General features: G+C 42.6%; 1 protein-coding gene across 1 annotated transcript in view; it reads left to right on the top strand.

Moving 5' to 3' along the window:
- The window catches only part of col9a3 (collagen, type IX, alpha 3), a 284,757-nt gene that overhangs the window by 205,671 nt on the left and 60,749 nt on the right, over positions 1–18,337 (top strand). The window contains exons 16-20 of the mRNA XM_072556160.1: positions 5,463–5,516; positions 8,734–8,787; positions 10,756–10,809; positions 10,967–11,020; positions 12,744–12,788. Coding sequence (XP_072412261.1) covers positions 5,463–5,516; positions 8,734–8,787; positions 10,756–10,809; positions 10,967–11,020; positions 12,744–12,788 — 261 coding nt within the window. The remainder of the gene's footprint in view (positions 1–5,462; positions 5,517–8,733; positions 8,788–10,755; positions 10,810–10,966; positions 11,021–12,743; positions 12,789–18,337) is intronic.

Here is an 18,337-nt window from a genome sequence, read left to right on the forward strand (position 1 = left end):
TTAGGCTTCACTCCTGCATCTGAAGAAATGCTGGTGTTGATACTGGATTTATTGATGGTAATCTTCCAAAACTCCCGAGGTTCCAGAAGATTCAGTTGTTACGTAGAACATAGAACATAGAACTGTACAGGCCCTTCGGCCCTCAATGTTGTGCCAAACTTTCATCCTACTCTAAGCTCAAACTAACCTACATACTCTTCATTTTACTATCATCCATGTGCCTATCCAAAAGTCACTTAAATGTCCCTAATGTATCTGACTGTAATTTGTTCTTTTCTGAACTTCTGGTTTCTTCTTTCTGAGTCAAAAAGTGCAAATAAAGCATTAATGCAAATATAATCTTAACCCTAACCCTAACCACCATTTAAGACAGGATGAAGACAGAAAACAGGAGGGAGTAGGCCAGGTAGCTCATCAGCTGTTGCTGGAAAATGCTAGAATCCATTACAAAGGCAGTTGTAGCAGGACATTTAGAAATTAATAACACTATCAGGCAGAGTCAACATGGTTTTGTGAAAGGGAAATGATGTTTGACTAATTTATTTCAGTTCCTTCAAGGGGGGGGGGGGGGGGAGTCGATAAAGAAGAACCAATAGTTTTTGTGTCTTTGTATTTACAAAGTTTTTGTAAGGTGCCACATAAAGGTTATTGCTCAAGGTAGGAGCTCACAGTGTTAGGGGTGATATATTAGTCTGGATATAGGATTGGCTAACCAACAGGAAATTGACTGATGGGAGAAGTGAGCCATTTACAGGTGGAGTGCAACAGGGACCAGTGTTGAGGCCTCAGCTATTTATAAACGATGGTAATTACTTGGAAGGAGGGGGCAACTGGTTGGTAACCAATGTTGCTGATCTTACAAAAATACGTAGGAGAGTATGGTATATGGAAGATACAAAGAGAGTGCAAGAAGGGAAATAAATTAGTAAAGTGAGTGGGCAAAACAAATTGCCAAATACAGTGAAATGATCTAAGATTCTTAACTTATTAGGAAGAATAGACAAACTGAATATTACATAAGTGGTTAGAGACTGCAGTACGCTACAATGCAGAGGGAACTGTGAATCCTTGTTCATCAATTATCTAGCATTCAGGTGCAGCAAGTGATTAAGAAGGTAGATGGAGAGTCGAACTTTATGACAAGGGGATAAAGTATGAACATGAGGAACTCTTCCTGCAATAGATGTGAGTTAAAAAGAAAGGCTGAGACATTTTTCACAGGAGTGTAGGAGGTTAATGGGTACGTTATAGAGGTTTATAAAATAATGATGGGTGTGGAGAGTGTTATTGGTAGTTGTCTTTTCCCTAGAGTTGCAGATTTTAAGATGAGAAGAGAGATTTAAAAAGGATATGAGGGGCAAATCTTTTATACACAGAGTGGTTCGTGTGTGGAATGAACTTCCTGAGAAAGTGGTGGATGTGGATACAATTACAATGTTTAAAAGACATTTGGATAAGTACATGGACAGAAAAGGTTTAGAGGGATATGGACCACGAGCAGGGGGGTAGGGCTGGTTTAGTTTGGGATTATGTTCAGCGTGGACTGGTTGGACCAAACGGTATGACTCTATAATGGCACTATAACATTGGTGAGGGCATGTCTGGAGTATCGTGTACAGATTTGTCTCATTGCTTACGGAAGGATATACATGGTTAGATGTTCAGAGAATACTCACTTGGCTGATGCTCAGAATGCCAGCATTTATTGTCAGGGGACTTGGTGAGGAGATGGAGCTGACATTTATTGCTGTTTAGAAGAATGAGGTGAGATCATATTGCATGTACAACCTAAGAGCATGAGGAGGCCATTCAGCCCCTGAGCCTGTTCTACCATTTGATGAGGTCATGGCTGATTGAGTTGTAGTCTGAAACCCACCTTCATGTCCTCCCCCACAGCCAGTTACTCCCTGGTTTTTCACAGATCTGTCCAACTCAGCTTTGGCCAATGCAAGAACCTAGCCTCCACTGCTTTCTGATGTAGAAAGCCAACAACCCTTGGAGTATAGAACTCACCCTCATTCCCTCCAAAAGGGAGACCTTTTTTAAATACTTATTTCTAGTCTCACTCTCAAGAGGAAACATCCTCACAGTTATCATCCTAAGCAGTGAATGTAGGCCTGACCTCTTTGTAGATTAGTCTGTCATGCCAGGAATGATTCATACAATTATTACGGTGTAGAAAGAGACCATTCGGCCCATTGTGTCAGCACCAGCACTTCAAACAAGCTGCATTCCAAAGTTCCAATCTCCTGCTTCTTCCCCATAACTTTGCAAATTATTTCTACCCAAATAATCATCCAGTACCCTCTTAAATGCCTCAATTGAACCTGCCTCCACCGTATTTTCAGGCAGTACATCCTATACCTGAACTACTTGCTGAGTGAAAGCATTTTATTTTTCATACTTTGCAAAGGACTGCCTTTAAGATAATTGCATCTTTTTTTCAAATAAGGAGACCATCACAGCACACAGTACTCCAGATGTGAGCTTGCCAATGCCTTGTAAAACTACAGGAAAATTTTCCAATGTTTATGTTCCATTTCCTGATGCCTCAAGGATATGAGAGGGTGCATTCTGAGAGGATGTGTCCTCTCGTGGATGTGTGCAGAGCTAAGGAGCACGGTTTAAAAATCAACAGTCCCCATTTCAGAGAGAGTTAAGAAGTATTTCTTCCCTTAGAGATTTATCAGTGTTTGGAATTCTGTCCCGCAGAGAACTGTGGACACCAGGTCACTGAATATATGCAAGGCCAGGGGAGACAGATTTTTAATTGACAAGGGAGTCAAGGGTTAGAGGGGACAGGCAGGAAATAGAATTGAAGCCACATCAGATCAGTCCTGGTCTTTCTAACCAGGGGAGTAAACTTGAGGGTCACAGCCTAATAATCAAAACAGAACATGCCAGAAGCAATCAGCTGTTCAGACAGCACCCGCACAGAGAAACAGTGTTAATGTTTCAGGTCAATGACCCTTTACCCGAACTGAGGAAAGATAAAAATCAAATAGGCTTTGACAAAGTGGAAGTGGACAGGGAGGAAGAACAAAGGGGTGATCTATGACAGGATGAAGGGCAGGGGAAGGTAAATGACAAGAGGGTAGAGGTTTTCAGTGACTTGTTTGGTTTTTTCTGAGAAACCTCATTGGGACCGTTTGGTATTTCGGAGCCCCGTAGCTTTCGTTAAATGCCCTGCTACAGACACCCTCCAGATCAGCTCCTGTCCACAGGGAGCAACTCACAACAAGGAACTTAATGTGCCCCATAGAGGAGTAAATTACTGCTGATCCTGGAATCTGTACTGAAAACAACAAATGCCAGAGATCACAGCAGGTCAGATAGCACCCATGGAGAGAGAACAAGGTAACATTTCGAGTCTAGATGGCTCTTTGTCAGAGCTGCAGGTGTGAGTCATCTAGACTTGAAACATTAACTTGGTCTATCCTCATGGGTGCTGTCTGACCCTCTGTGATCTCCAGTATTTGTTGTTTTCAGTTCAACTGAATATGCCCTTATGATATTTGGTTTCCTTGGCATGGATGCATTGTCAAAGGGAGATCATTCAAAGAATGTAGATCTTACCTAACTGGTTCAATATTGGCGACAAATGATATCCTTAGTCTGACCATGAAATAGGTCATTACCAAGGCCTGCAATTTAATTTGACCCCAAAATTACCAATTGCCACCTAACTTAGTGCTTAACTGGAATCCATGAATCCCACCTCTAGAAAAGAAGAAATCTATCAATTCTGCTCCTTTCTAATCACTGATTTTATATGGATGTTAGCTGACCTGTTTGGTTTCACTCCCAAGGGGAAATGATGATACAGTTCATGGGCAGCAGATACATGGGAACACCACCCCCCTGCAAGTTCCCCTCCAAGCCACCCACCATCCTGATTGAGAAACGTAGCTCCATTCCTTCAGTGTCACTGGGTCAAAACCCTGGAATTCCCTCCCTAATAGTATTGTGGATCTATCTAAAGCACATGGAGTGCAGCAGTTCAAGAAGGCAGCTCACACCCACTGTCTGAAGAGGAATCAGGATGAGAAAGGAAATATTGGCCCGGCCAACACTGTCTATCTTGGGAAATGTGGATTGGAAACAGCTCTTTGAAGGGAAGTCCACATTTGATAATCGGGAAGCCTTCAAAAATAGGTTAAAGATAGTGCAGGATAGGCATGTCCCTTTGAAAACAAGGGATAGAAAGGCAAGATTTGTGAACCGTGGATGACAGGAGAAATCATGTGACGCTTCAGAGAAGGTGCAGAGAAGGTTTACGAGGATGTTGCCTGGTATGGAAGGTGCGAACTATGAAGAGAGGTTGAGTAGGTTACGATTGTTTTCATTAGAAAAAAGGAGATTGAGGGGGGACCCAATTGAGGTCTATAAAATCATGAAGGGTATAGACAGGGTGGATATAGATAAGCTTTTTCCTAGAGTGAGAGATTCAATAATGAGAGATCACGCTTTCAAGGTGAGAGGTGAAAAGTTTAAGGAGGATACATGCGGCAAGTACTTTACATGGAGGGTGGTGGGTGTCTGGAACGCATTGCCAGCAGACGTGGTAGAAGCAGGCACGGTAGATTCATTTAAGGTGCGTCTGGACAGATGCACGAGTAGGTGGGGAGCAGAGGGATACAGATGTTTCGGAATTGGGAGACAGGTTTAGACAGTGGATTTGGATCAGCTCAGGCTTGGAGGGCCGAAGGGCCTGTTCCTGGGCTGTGAATGTTCTTTGTTGTTCTTTATTCTATCTCCCGGGAGTGAATCAGACGGAAAGCAGCTCGATAGTACCTGCTCAGGGGCAGTTACGTATTGTCAATAAATGTTTCTAACTGGCAGTATCCACATCCTATGAATGAGTTAAAGATATTAATTCTCAATAGCAGCTTCTCCTTTCCTCTGCAAGGCATCAACTGTCTAATCAAAGCATTTTCAGTTTCAATTTTAGATGCAGAAGTATTTTATTCGAATATTTCATTATAGAATAAAATATTGCCCACCCTCTGTGTGCAGAAGTCTTTCAATTGCTGAACACTTCTAAAATAAAAACCGAAATTTCTGGAGAAACTCGGCAGGTCTGGTAGCATCAGTGGAGAGAGAAGCAGAGGTTAACATGTTGGGTCTGGTATGGTTCTTCTTCAGAATTGTAGCCTGCTCTCTACGTTTCTTAAATATTTGCAATAAAAGAGGTAATTTTACCCCAAAATGGCTGGGTTAGGGTTTGTGATATGTAAACTTTTTATAACAGGAACTTCCAGGTTCCAATATCAGGAACAAGGTCCACAGAGGTATATGCATGTTTGTGTGAATGTGTGTGTGTGTGCGCGCGTGTCTGTGCATGTGTGTGTGTGTGTGTGTGTGTGTGTGTGTGTGTGTGTGTGTGTGTGTGTGTAGTGTGTGTGTTGCAGTTGGAGTCCTGTCTTCGGTTTTGTAAATGAAATGTTTGGTGTTGTTTACAGGGAGATAAAGGTCCCAAAGGACACATTGGATTCCAAGGAACAAAGGGAGATCCGGTAGGTGAAAACCAGAATAATGATTATTACTGTTGTGATGATTTTTCAAACTGTTTTGCATTTCTTTGAAATCAATATCTCAGTCTATTTCTTAATAAAACAAAAAGGGTATCATTAATATTGAAGAATGGTGTGGAATTATAGGCAGCGATCTATAGAAATGTGTAGATTAAATTACTTACTTACAGTGTGGAAACAGGCCCTTTTGGCCCAACAAGTCCACACCGACCCACAACCCACCCCCCTACATTTACCCTTCACCTAAGGCTACAGGCAATTCAGCATAACTAATTCACCTAACCTGCACATTTCCTTTTGGACTGTGGGAGGAAACCCACACAGACACAGGGAGAACTCCACTCAGTCAGTCACCTGAGGCGGGAATTGAACCTGGGTCTCTGGCGGTGTGAGGTAGTAGTGCTAACCACTGAGCCATCCTGTGACTGCAATTGGGAAAACACAAGGGCCCAGAATAAGAAGAGTATAAGTATTTCAAAGAGTTGTAGGACTGAAGGAGATTACAGAGACAGGGACAGGTCAGGCCATGGAGCAAATTAGATGAGAATTTTAAAATGAAGAATTAGCTAATGTAGGTCATCTGATCAGGGCTCATTCCTGAAGAAGGGCTCATGCCCGAAACATCGATTCTCCTGCTCCTTGGATGCTGCCTGACCTGCTGCGCTTTTTCCAGCAACACATTTTCAGCTCTGATCTCCAGCATCTGCAGTCCTCACTTTCTCCTAGAAGATTTTAACCTACTGCAAATCCTCTTACAAGGATGCCTTCCTTGAAGAAGCTCTCTTCCTCCCTCTACAAGGATTTCAGTGATTCCTGAAGAAGGGCTCATGCCCGAAACGTCGATTCTCCTGCTCCTTGGATACTGCCTGACCTGCTGTACTTTTCCATCCACACATTTTCAGCACCTGATCAGGACCTACTGTGATGTAATACACAGGCATTTGAGATTTGGGTAATCTCAGTTCTATGGAGGTTTATGAAATGTTACCATTTGAAGGTGTAATCACTATTGCGATGTTGGAAAGTCAGTGTTTTAGAAAGCTGCACAAGCTGTGTTGCAATAATAATCAGATATTCTGCTTTTAAACCAGGGACGATGGGGGTGTAATGGTCATGTCACTGCACTAGTAAGCCAGAGGATAATGACCTGGTGACATTGTTACCATCATGGGAGCTGGTGATGTTTGACTTCAGTTACTAAGTCATGGATTCTAAAAGGCAGTTTCGTTAATCTCACTACCACTGATTTTGCAAAAACCCATCTGATTCACTAATGTCCTTTCGGGAGGGAAACCGCTGTCCTTACCTGGTCTGGCCTCCCTGTGACTCCAGACCCACAGCGATGGGGTTGACTCCTAAATGCCCTCCGGGATGGTCTAGCAGACCGTTCACCTCAAGGATGATCAATGGGAATCAAGTGTCACTGCTGCCCAGAAACCTATGAAAAAAAACAGTGGGTTAGGAATGAGCCCATTCAGTTGGTTGAAGACCCACAGCAGAAACTCATGGTCCAGAGTAGATTTCAAATCAGAAGACAGTTAACTGACAATTAAGGATAATCCGTGCCCCAGGCTAGCTTTGCCGTTATTCTTTAAGATGGTGCCTTGGGATTGTTTACATCCCCCTCCCCCCACCCTGAGTGGAGCAGGTTGAACATCAGTTCAACATCTCGACTGAAGGACAGTACCAGCAACGGTGAGAACTGCACTGTTAACCTTGAGCTTTGTGCTTTGGAGTCGGTTCTAAAGCCACAAACTCTCAGACTCTGTGAGAACATAACAGGCAGCTGCCTGTGGCTGACATACACACAACTCCAGGTGCAGAGAACAACCTTAAAGAAGGACGAGAATATTACAGGTGAGATATAATTACAGGGTATAGGGTGGAGGATGTGAAGAAAAATAGTCCGATCTTTGCCCTTGTTGAGTGGGATTAATTTTGGGAAGTGAGTAACTTGGCCAGCTGTGTGTTCCGCAATGAACTGTTGCTGTCTAATCAAGGCTACAGTTCTGTCATTGTTGTTCAAATCACACAGAGACTCATTGTTGGAGAGAGCCGAGGCTGATCAAACAACACCCTGGGCAACCCATAAATGGCCTCAAACGCTTTACACCCGGGAAAATCTGCCTGGAAAAGTGGGGGAATGGGTAGATGGGAGTGGAAGGAAATGGATAACTCCTTTCAGGGAGCTAGCACAAGTGCGATGGGCTGAACGGTCAGCTCCTGTACTATGACGTTCAATGACATAATTATTCCTCATTAATATTGAGGAGCTTAAAAACACCAACAAATGATGAGTTAGAGCAGGAATGGGGCATTGACGAATGACGTTCCCGAGAAAGCAGGAGAGCTAGGAGAGCGAGGGAGAGGAGGTGTTCCTGAGTGGTGCACACATGTGCAGCTTGAATCAAGGATTCTGGCATCATTCTACAATATAAATGTAGCAGTGTGTGTGTGTGTGTGTGTGTGTGTGTGTGCTGGGCCATGGGAATGAGCTGGTGTTTGCTCCTAGGAAGAACATGCAGAATCCGTTAACTTGGAGAGGCTGCAATGCTGCAACTTTATTTTAATGTTTGCTGAAGGGATGTGGGAGTCACAGGCCAGGGCAACATCTACTGACCATCCCTAATTGCCCAGAGGGCCAGTGAGGAATTAGTCACATTGCTGTGGGTCTGGGGTCATATGTAGGCAAGACCGGGTAAGGATGGCAGTTTCCTTCCCTAAAGGGCATGAGGGAATCAGGTAGCAATCAACAATGGACTCAGGGTCATCATTAAACTCTTAATTCCAGATTTATATTAGATTCAACTTCACCACCTACCATGGTGGGACTTGAACTTAGGTTGCCAGAACATTACCTGGGTCTCTCATTTAATAGTCTAACGATAATAGCACTATACTAACGATTACACAGCTCTGGCTGACCAGCAGATTCTCCTCCTTGCACTGCCTGCTGTATTGGAAGCAATGGCAGCTTCACAATCAACCTGTTCAGCTCCTTCCATTGAGCCTTGGCGTCAAACCCAGACCATTAAACGCTACCCACTCACAAGACTGTAACTGCAGCATGGGATCCTGCTGTCATCGTGTTCCTACAGATCTGACCTCTTTACTGTTTGTTTATTAATCACGCTTATGTTGTAATCCTGACCCAGATATTGCTAAAGAGTTGAATATGAACTCTCTGCTCTCCTTCCAGGGCAAGATTGGTCCCAGAGGTCTGCCTGGAATCGCAGGACACAAGGGTGAACTGGTAAGTATCTCATCACAGTATATCTCCTGAACGTTTAACACTGATTGATTTTGTTTCTCTTGTACTGAAAGATTCCATTCTTCAAGGATATTAAAAGCAACCTGATGTTCCATTCTGAATTTGCAGGGATAGATTTTGAGCCCATGTGTAATTGGGACATGTGGGGGGGGGGGGTTGGGTGGGGGTGTAAGGGTGACTAGGAAAGGCTGGAGACTGGGTATATGGGGCTCTGGGCTAGGTGGGGGGACGCAAGGACACCTGCAATTGAGCCTGAGCCTGAATTCCATAGCACCCTCCACATCACCTTCTACAGAAAGTGAGTCACTCTTTCTGCTGGGAGGTATTTGTATGAAAATCCTCTCCTCAGACTCTACCCTTTCACAAGTGATGAAAATATTTTGTGAAAATGCTGATAGTGCAAAATATTAGAAAACTTCTGCCAACAGAAAGGATTGATAGAGTTTTTTGAAGAGTGAAAAAGAAGATTGATGAAGGCAGAGCAGTGGATGTTGTCTATATGGACTTCAGCAAGGCGTTCAACAGGGTCCATACAGTACACTGGTCAATAAGGTTAAATCACATGGAATCCAGGGAGAGCTTACCAATTAGATACAAAATTGGCTCCAAAATAGGAGACAGAAGGTGGTGATGGAGGATTATTTTTCAGACTGGAGGCTTGTGACCAGTGGTGTGCCACAAGGATTGGTGCTGGGTTCACTGTTTTTCGTCATATATAAATGGTTTGGATATGAATATAGGAGGAGTAGTAAATGAGTTTGCAGATGGCACCAAAATTGGTGGTGTAGTGGACAGCAAAGAAGGTTAGTTCAGGGTGCAACAATGGAACAATCGGATGAGGAATGGCAGACAGAGTTTACTTTAGATCAATGTGAGGTACTGCATTTTGGAAAGGCAAATCAGGACAGGAGTTATCCACTTAATGGGAAGGTCCTGGAGAGTGTTGCTGAATAAAGAGACCGTGGAGTGCAGGTGGATAGTTCCTTGAAAGTGGAGCCGCAGGTAGACAGGATAGTGAAGAAGGCGTTTGGTATGCTTGCCTTTATTGGTCAGAGTATTGAGTACAGGAGTTGGGAAGTCATGTTGCGGCTGTACAGGACATTGGTTAGGCCACTTTTAGAATACTGCATTCTATTCTGGTCGTGTTTCTATAGGAAGGATATTATTAAATTGGAGAGGGTTTGGAAAAGATTGACAAGGATGTTACTGGGACTAGAGGGTTTGAGTTCTAGGGATAGACTGGGACTGTTTTCCCTGGAGCATTGGAGACTGAGGGGTGACGTTATGAAGGTTATAAAATTGTGAGGGGCATGGATAGGGTGAATAGACAAGGTCTTGTCCCCGGGGTAGGGGAGTCCCAAACTAGAGGACATAAGTTTAAAGTGAGAGGGAAAGATTTAAAAGGGACCTAAGGATCAACCTTTTCACACAGAGGGATGGTGCATATATGGAACAAGCTGCCAGAGGAAGTGGTGGAGGTGGATAACAATTATAACATTTAAAAGGCATCTGGATGGGTATATGAATAGGAAGGGTTCAGAGGGACATGGGCCAAATGCTGACAAATGGGACTAAGTCAGAATGGGATGTGTGCTTGCCATGGACAGGCTGCACCATTTCATGGTTCGCTCTCATGCTCTGATAAAAAAATGGTGTGGCCCATGAAGAGAATATGCATTGCTGCAGTACCTCTAGTAATTGTCATACAAAGCCCAGCTCCCCTCTGCGACGGAACCTCACTGCACTTTTCGGTGTACTAAATCGAAACACAAGTCCAGTTAATGGGCTGAATGTTTTAATTAGTCTCCTGTTGAAAACCCCCTTCCAAAGTGACTGATGGTAATGCTGTGCATGACATTCACTCCTAAACTATTCAGTCACCTTAAAAGCAGATGTGATCGTGAGTTGAGTTGACCCTGAAAGTATTAACAAATTGTTGTAATATTTCAGGGAATTCCAGGTCGGGATGGACGAGACGGAAATCCAGGAATCAACGGTGAAAAGGTGACTGGACAAATTTTGGTCTTCAAAAATTAATATTCTCGTTGTTAAAGGTGGATTAAAGACACCCAAGTAATTCAAAATGACAACAAGAAACAGGAGTGTCGGTTCACTGAGCTGTGTCTCTTTGCCTTGGTGAAATAGTTTTGTTGTATTACAGGGTGAGCCTGGACGTAACGGGGCTCCTGGAGAGAAAGGTCCAGTGGGACAGCCAGTGAGTATCCTGCTCCTCAACAGGGTCACTACTGATGTGCATTTTTTAAAAAATTGGTTCAAGAAATGTTCGTATCGCGGGCAAGGCCAGCATTCACTGCTCAGTGACATCCCTCAAACTGCTGTAGGCACCCCCACAATGTCCCTTAGCGAGGGAATTCCAAGATTCTGATCCAGAGATGCTGAAGGAACGGCGATATATTTCCAAGTCAGGCTGGTGAGTGGCTTGGAGGGGAATTTGCAGGGGGTGATGTTCCCCTGTATCTGCTGCCCTTATCCTTCTAAAGGTCATGGGTTTGCAAGGTACTATTATAGGAGTCTTGGTGAGTCTCTACAGTCACTGCAGAGATTTGAAGTGGAAATGCAATTCACAGCCATGGTAACAGAGGAAAGGATGTTAACTGAGAGTGGGTTTGAAGAGGTTTAAAACTACATCCCACAGTGCATCACTCCCTAAAACATTCTCCCTGTGTAAATATCTCCCTGCTGCCTTTTCCCTTACGATCTGACTCCTTGCTGGCATAGTTCAGTGGATAATTTACTGACCACCCCTTTGCTGTGAGCTGCACATTGGAGAAAATCCCAGCAGAGCACAAACTGTTTGAAGACACACAATTCTCAGCACAAGCAGTGATGCAGAGAGGAAACTAAGCCTCGTTCATCCTCCCCAATCTGGTCATACAGGCATGCAGGAGGACCCCGAATCATCACCATCCTGCCAAAGATCCCTCTCTGTCTCTGCAGAGAGGTGATTGGTTATTGGATAGAGGTAGAGGCACAGTCTGTGTTATACTGGGCACACCCCTTTAATTATTTAGCTGGATTCCAGATGGTTGTTTGAAGATCCCATTGTTCTTTATTGATGTGGGGTATCTGATTTATGACTGGATGGTTAATCATTTGAATTTGTTTTAATTGGTGTGTGTTTTTTGAGTTGAATCAATTTTGCTCAATACTCAGTCCACAGCTAATCAAAGGGAGAGAGGGGGCAATATCCTCTTTCACAATCCAACTCCAAATTGGGTAGCATCATAAAACTCAGAAACAAGCCATTGGGCCGAACTGACTCCCAAAGCTCTCCCAACACACAAGTACAAGGCACAAGTCAGGAGTGTGATGGAATTGTCCCTACTTCCCTGGATGGGGGCAGCTCCAACAACACTGAAGAAGCTTGACACCACCCAGGACAAAGCAGCCACTTGATTGGCACCACATCCACAAGCATCCACTCCCTCCACCACTGACACTCAGTAGCAGCAGTGTGTACCATCTACAAGATGCACTGCAGAAATTTGCCAAATTCCAAACCTACATACACTTACACCTAGAAGTACAAGAGCAGCAGATACATGGGAACACCAACCTCTACAAGTTCCCCTCCGAGCCCCTCACTCTCCTGACTTGGCCTGGAACTTGTGTGGCATGAATGTTACTTCCCACTTGTCAACCCAGGCCTGGATATTGTCTAGATCTTGTTGCACTTGAACATGGACTGCTTCAGTACTTGAAGAGTCAGGAATGGTGCTGAACATTGTGCAATCATCAGTGAACATTCCCACTTCTGATCTTATGACGGAGGGAAAGTCATTGATGAAGCAGGTTGGGCCTAGATCACTATTTATTAATCTTTCACAGTCTGCGTAGCCTTTTCTTTTTCAGTGAGTTTGTTTGTTGGGGTTATGTTCATTTTAATGATCTGTTTTTCTCTCATCATCTACTTTTAGGGATTACCTGGAAAGCCAGGACCTAAAGGAGCCAGTGGTGAACTGGTAAGCAGTCCCAGAACCGTTACACTCATCCCATACAGTGCAGTCAATACACTACCTATCACCAACCAGCCTGTTGAACAATCATCCATCCATCAACAAAGCCTGTAATACACACTACACAGGCTGTTGGCGATAAGCATTATGCATAACAAAGTATATTGGGTTAAATGCTGGTCTTGACATTGGGACTTATGACTTGGCCACTTGATAAAAACTGCCCAATTTCCAAATAGGCTTCACTCCTCTGGATATAAAGACCAATATTCCATGAGGCTTTTTTCCCATACTTGCTGTCCTTTTAACACTCTGTGTACTTGAACCTTGAATATCTTTAGATCTTCACAGTTTTTACCTTTTCACCATTAAGAAGCTATCAATATCTCCATATTCTATCTTTCATCCTCACTGCTTAACAGTATCACCTACCTTTGTGTCATTGCTGTGTTTGCTGTGGTTGTCTTATTCCATTATCATAGAATCCCTGCAGTGTGGAAGCAGGCTATTCAGCCTATCATATCCACAATGACCCTCAGAAGAACATCCCACCCAGACCCACCCTACCCCTGTAACCCTGTATTTGCCACCTAGCCTGCACATCCGTGGACACGATGGACAATTTAGCATGGCCAATCCACCTGACCTGCACATCTTTGGACTGTGGGAGGAAACCAGAGCACCTGGAGGAAACACACACAGACATGGGGAGAATGTGGAAACTTCACACAGTCATCTGAGACTGGAATTGAACCCAGGTCCCTGGTGCTATGAGGCAGCAGTGCTAACCACTGAGTCACCGTGCCATATATGACCACTAACCACTGAGCCACGGCCCCATAATATAGCCTTGCGGGACACTGTTCGTCATATCCTGCCACTGAGACTATCTATGCAGTGTCCATATTCTGGCTGAGCTGCCAGAGATAGTTTCTTAACCGAATCAATTATTTGCCTTTAGTTCAATGGCTTCAACCTCAGCCAAGTGTCTCTTAAGAAAGACTTTATCAAATGCCTTCAGGAAGTCCAGGCAAATTATCTCCAAAGCTAATCCCTTGTTTCCTACTTCAGGCAAGTATCTCAATCACCAGACATTTCCTAACCCCTTTATGAATCCATAGCAGTTTGGCCTGATTGGTGTTGCCTATTGTCCGTGGACACATTTTAAAAAATGCTTTGTCCAATCAGCTGAAAAATTTAAAGATATCAAGCTATGGGCCAAATTCTGGCAAATGGGACTAGATTAATTTAGGATATCTGGTCAGCATGGATGAGTTGGACCAAGGGGTCTGTTTCCGTGCTGTGCAATTCTTTGACTCTATGACTGTATGTTCAGTCACCCTGACCCTAATTATAGATTTGAGGAATTTTGTGACAACAGAAATCGCTGGAAAAACTCAGTAGCATCTGTGGAGAGAAATCAGAGTTAACATCTCAGGTCCGGTGACCCTTCCTCAGAACCTTCCTGAAGACTCTTCCTCTGGTCACTCGACCTGAAACGTTAAGTCTGATTTCTCTCCCCGGATGCTGCCAGACCTGCTGAGCTTTTCTAGCAATTTCTGGTTTTATTTCTGTTATAACACGGGATTAACCCCCCCCCCCCATCCCCTGCTAATTTAAACCAGAAACCCAGAAAAGAGATTTAACCCATGTTGTAAATTCTAGAGCCAAGGAACTATTCCCAAAAGTCACTATTTAAAGTAAAAATTAACAACTTTATTTTTTAAACAGAGAATAATTAATTAACAACTATTTACAACTCTTTTCTCTAAACTATCTTTTACCTTCCCCTCTACAATACTAGGAGAAGGGCTTATGCCCGAAACGTCGATTCTCCTGCTCCTTGGATGCTGCCTGACTTGGTGCGCTTTTCCAGCAACACATTTTTCACCTCTACAATACTAGTCTGATAAAACCCCCAATTAAGATTTGCCAAAATTCAAATTTCAAAACCAGCCAACTGTTGAATCTTCTCTTGATATCTTCCTCAGTCTTCTTTTCTCCTTCTTCAGGATTTCTGTTTCACAGGTAACTGATCGATAAAGGTACCTTTAAGAGAGCTATTCTCCAGCAGTCTGTAGATGCTGGTGACTTGGTAGTTCTCCCTCAGCTGTTCAGGTTTTCCTGTTCTTAAACTCCAGAGCATCGGATTGTGTCATTGGCTTTTAATATTTTCAATATACTAAACTCAAACTGGATTGGAGTTTGGTTTTTTTTTAGGGGGTATAATTTAAACTGATTGGCCTCACTCGAATTTGATTTTGTATCCAGGCAACCAGCTACTCTAGCAATATTACATTGTAAATTTTCCAGCACTCTGTGTGCCTCTCCAAGTCCTTAATTCTCTTAAAGGTACAGTACATTTCTACACCTTCATAACATTGCTGATTTCCAACATCTGCAGTTCTTTCAGTTGTTATGATTCACCGTATCTGTTATTTCCTTATTTTCATTGACAACATCACTATGATCAGCTGGCAGGAACTATTGTTTGAAAATTAAACACTGAATGTAATTATTTTGATTCAGAATTTGACAATTTAAATGATCTGATAATACAGTTTTTGTATGAACTTTTAAGATATTGCATAGTTTTAGATATTGTCTCCCTGCATTTTTTCATATTGCTTTTTGTAGGTTGTTACTATCTGTTTAGTCATCCTTTTATGTTTGTTATACTTTTCCTATTTGTTTGCTGCATTTATGAAAGTTGTCTCTTTTAGTTTAAACTTGTCTCTTGCTTCTTTAGTTATTCATGATGTTTTAACAATTAGAGTTCTTGTCACTTAGGAATATAAACGAGTCACGTTATTTGTAAGCACCTTATATTGATTGATTATTTTTACCAATTTTTCAGTTTACTTCAGGCAGACTCTGACCTATCCCACTGAAGTCAGTCTTAGCTCAATCTAGATTGATTTGATTTTTCTTCATTTTAAACATGACATTGAACACAATCATGCTATAATCATAACTAGCTAAATTTCCCTGTCCTATTAAAACCCCGGTTAAGGGCCCTCTTGTAGTTCAGTGGCAATGTTTCTTACCCTGGCCTGGGTTCGGATCCCACCTGCTCCAAAGGTGTATATATTAACATGTCTGAACATGTTGATGAGGAAAAAGTAGGTTAACACCACAATTAAAATTATTCTGCTTCGACTGATCTCACCTCTGGATTTATTGGTCAATCATTTAACAGCCTCTGTAAGGCTGTACATAGTTCCTTTGGTTTTATATGCTGTCCTATTTCTCAATCCCTCCTATTTATTTCCTTTGCCTATATTCCAGCACCTTCAATCATTGAAGGGTTTTTTTCCTTAATCACTAATGGTATTCCCAACCTTTACCATTTTCTCTTTGCCTGGAGCACAATTCTGACCTAATCTCCTCCTTTCCTCTTTATTTGTTTTTGAGCTTCCTTATATTGGTATTCCCACTTGTCTCCATCCCTGCCATTTACAGTTAAAGCTGTCATTTCCTTGGTCCCATCACGATCCTGGTCCCAGTCAGTTTCGGGTGAATCCATGTCCCAGTTCTGGTGTCTCATGAAATGGAATTCCTCCTTCCCATGTCAATCCTTCAGGCACATGTTCACTCTCTAAGCTGCTATTTCTGTGCCAAGTTGCACAGAACTCAGGTAAAAATGCAGTGTTATTAGCCGTTGGGGTCCAATTATTTAACTTAGCTTGTATTTCTCAGTGATATAGTGAAGGACAGAACAGGAGCCAATATTTATGGATATTTGTAAATATATTATTTGCAGAGATATAACTTTCAAATGGATATCCCTAGGTTCCTAATTATAGGAGTAGATGTGAATCCCAGCTAATGCCAATTAAATATAATTTACATAGATGTAACAAATGCCATTCTCTCTCTTTAAATAAAATTTAAAGTTTATCTGTTACAACCAAGATTCCAGATTCTGGAGAAAGTAACACAGTATAAGACTTCCTCCTCAGACTTCTAACATTTTTTTTGTGCTTGCGTTTCTTTTTGTAAAACAATCACTTCATGATTAGTGTCAACAACGTATTTTGAGAGATTTACTGTCTATCTTTCATCAGTTTCAAGCTGACAAGGTTACACCAAACCCTCTTCTTCCATTGTTCCCAGGCTGCACATTATTTAGATATACCATGTACTGCAGATCCTTTGGATAGAATTCCACTTGAAATACTGAACAAATGCTGACTGTCTTCAAAAGAAGCCGTTTTATTTTCCTCCCTAACTAGAAAACTTTCAATAACGATTTGTATTTCCTTGGCACAGAAAACTGCGGAGAAAGAATAGGAGATAATGCTTTGGGTTAATCAACCTAGCCGAGTAACTCTATTCTCTCCTGCCTGGCCATGTTTTATTTGTTTGATGTCACACAACACCAGGTTATAGCCCAACAGGTTTATTTGAAATCACAGCTTTCGGAGCACTGCTCCTTCATCAGGTGAAGTGACTTTGACTTTGTCCACCCCAGTCCAACACTGACACCTCCACATTGAGTTTTGTTTGTTCGTGGGCATTCCCGGCTGGGCCAACATTTATTGCCCATTTCGAATTAACCTTACCATGCCATTTCAAAGGGCGGTTAAGAGTAAATGCTATTACTGTAGGTCTGTATTCGCATGTCATCCAGACCAGGGAACAACAGCAGCTTTCCTTCTGAAAAAGACAATAATCAATCAGATGAAGTTTTACAGGAACTGAAATTTTGTTAAATTTAAATTCCACCATCTGCCATGATGACCTCAGAACATCAGTCGGGGGGTTCTGGAGTGCAATCCCAGTGATGTTACCATCACACCACTGCCTCCCCACTGACACATTCCAGAATTCTCCTGTATAATTCACATTTCCAATGGAATCTGCATTTTTTTTTCTTTTGTAGTGGTTAGGAACAATTGCCTGTCTATGTGAGAGATCTCACACAATCCAGTAACTTAGACACCCATACTGATGAAGAGATTCCCTAACCTGGATTGCCAATCTTTTATGCAATCTGATAAGATCCACGAAATCCATGGAAGACCTCCTCAGGTACAAGAACCACTGGCAATGTTTACCTTCAGTGCTTAAAGCTAAAAGTCACACAACACTAGGTTATAGTCCAACAGGTTTATTTGGATGCACTAGCTTTCGGAGCGCTGCTCCTTCGTCAGGCGGTTGTGAGCAGTGCTCTGAAAGCTAGTGCTTCCAAATAAACCTGATGGACTATAACCTGATGTTGTGTGATTTTTAACTTTGTCCACCCCAGTCCAACACCAGCATCTCCAAGTCTTACCTTCAGTGCAGTACTGGCAGTCTTACCAAGTCTCCAGTTTTAACACTCTGTTTATGATGCCCTCAATACTGCCATTGTAACTGTCTCATTGGTAAACTAGATTCCTCTGAAGTCCCTATTGGATTTATTAACTTCAATTCAATACTTATATCCAATTTTCATTTGCAGCTGGAGACAGTTTCTCTGTCTCTACTTTAATGACCCCCCCTCATTAATAGTAATAAAGATCACTATCAGGTCATTCCTCTCCTGATGTTTGGATGGTGTGAGGAAATCC

Source organism: Chiloscyllium punctatum, chromosome 37 (genome assembly GCF_047496795.1).
Source record: "Chiloscyllium punctatum isolate Juve2018m chromosome 37, sChiPun1.3, whole genome shotgun sequence".
NCBI lineage: Eukaryota > Metazoa > Chordata > Chondrichthyes > Orectolobiformes > Hemiscylliidae > Chiloscyllium > Chiloscyllium punctatum.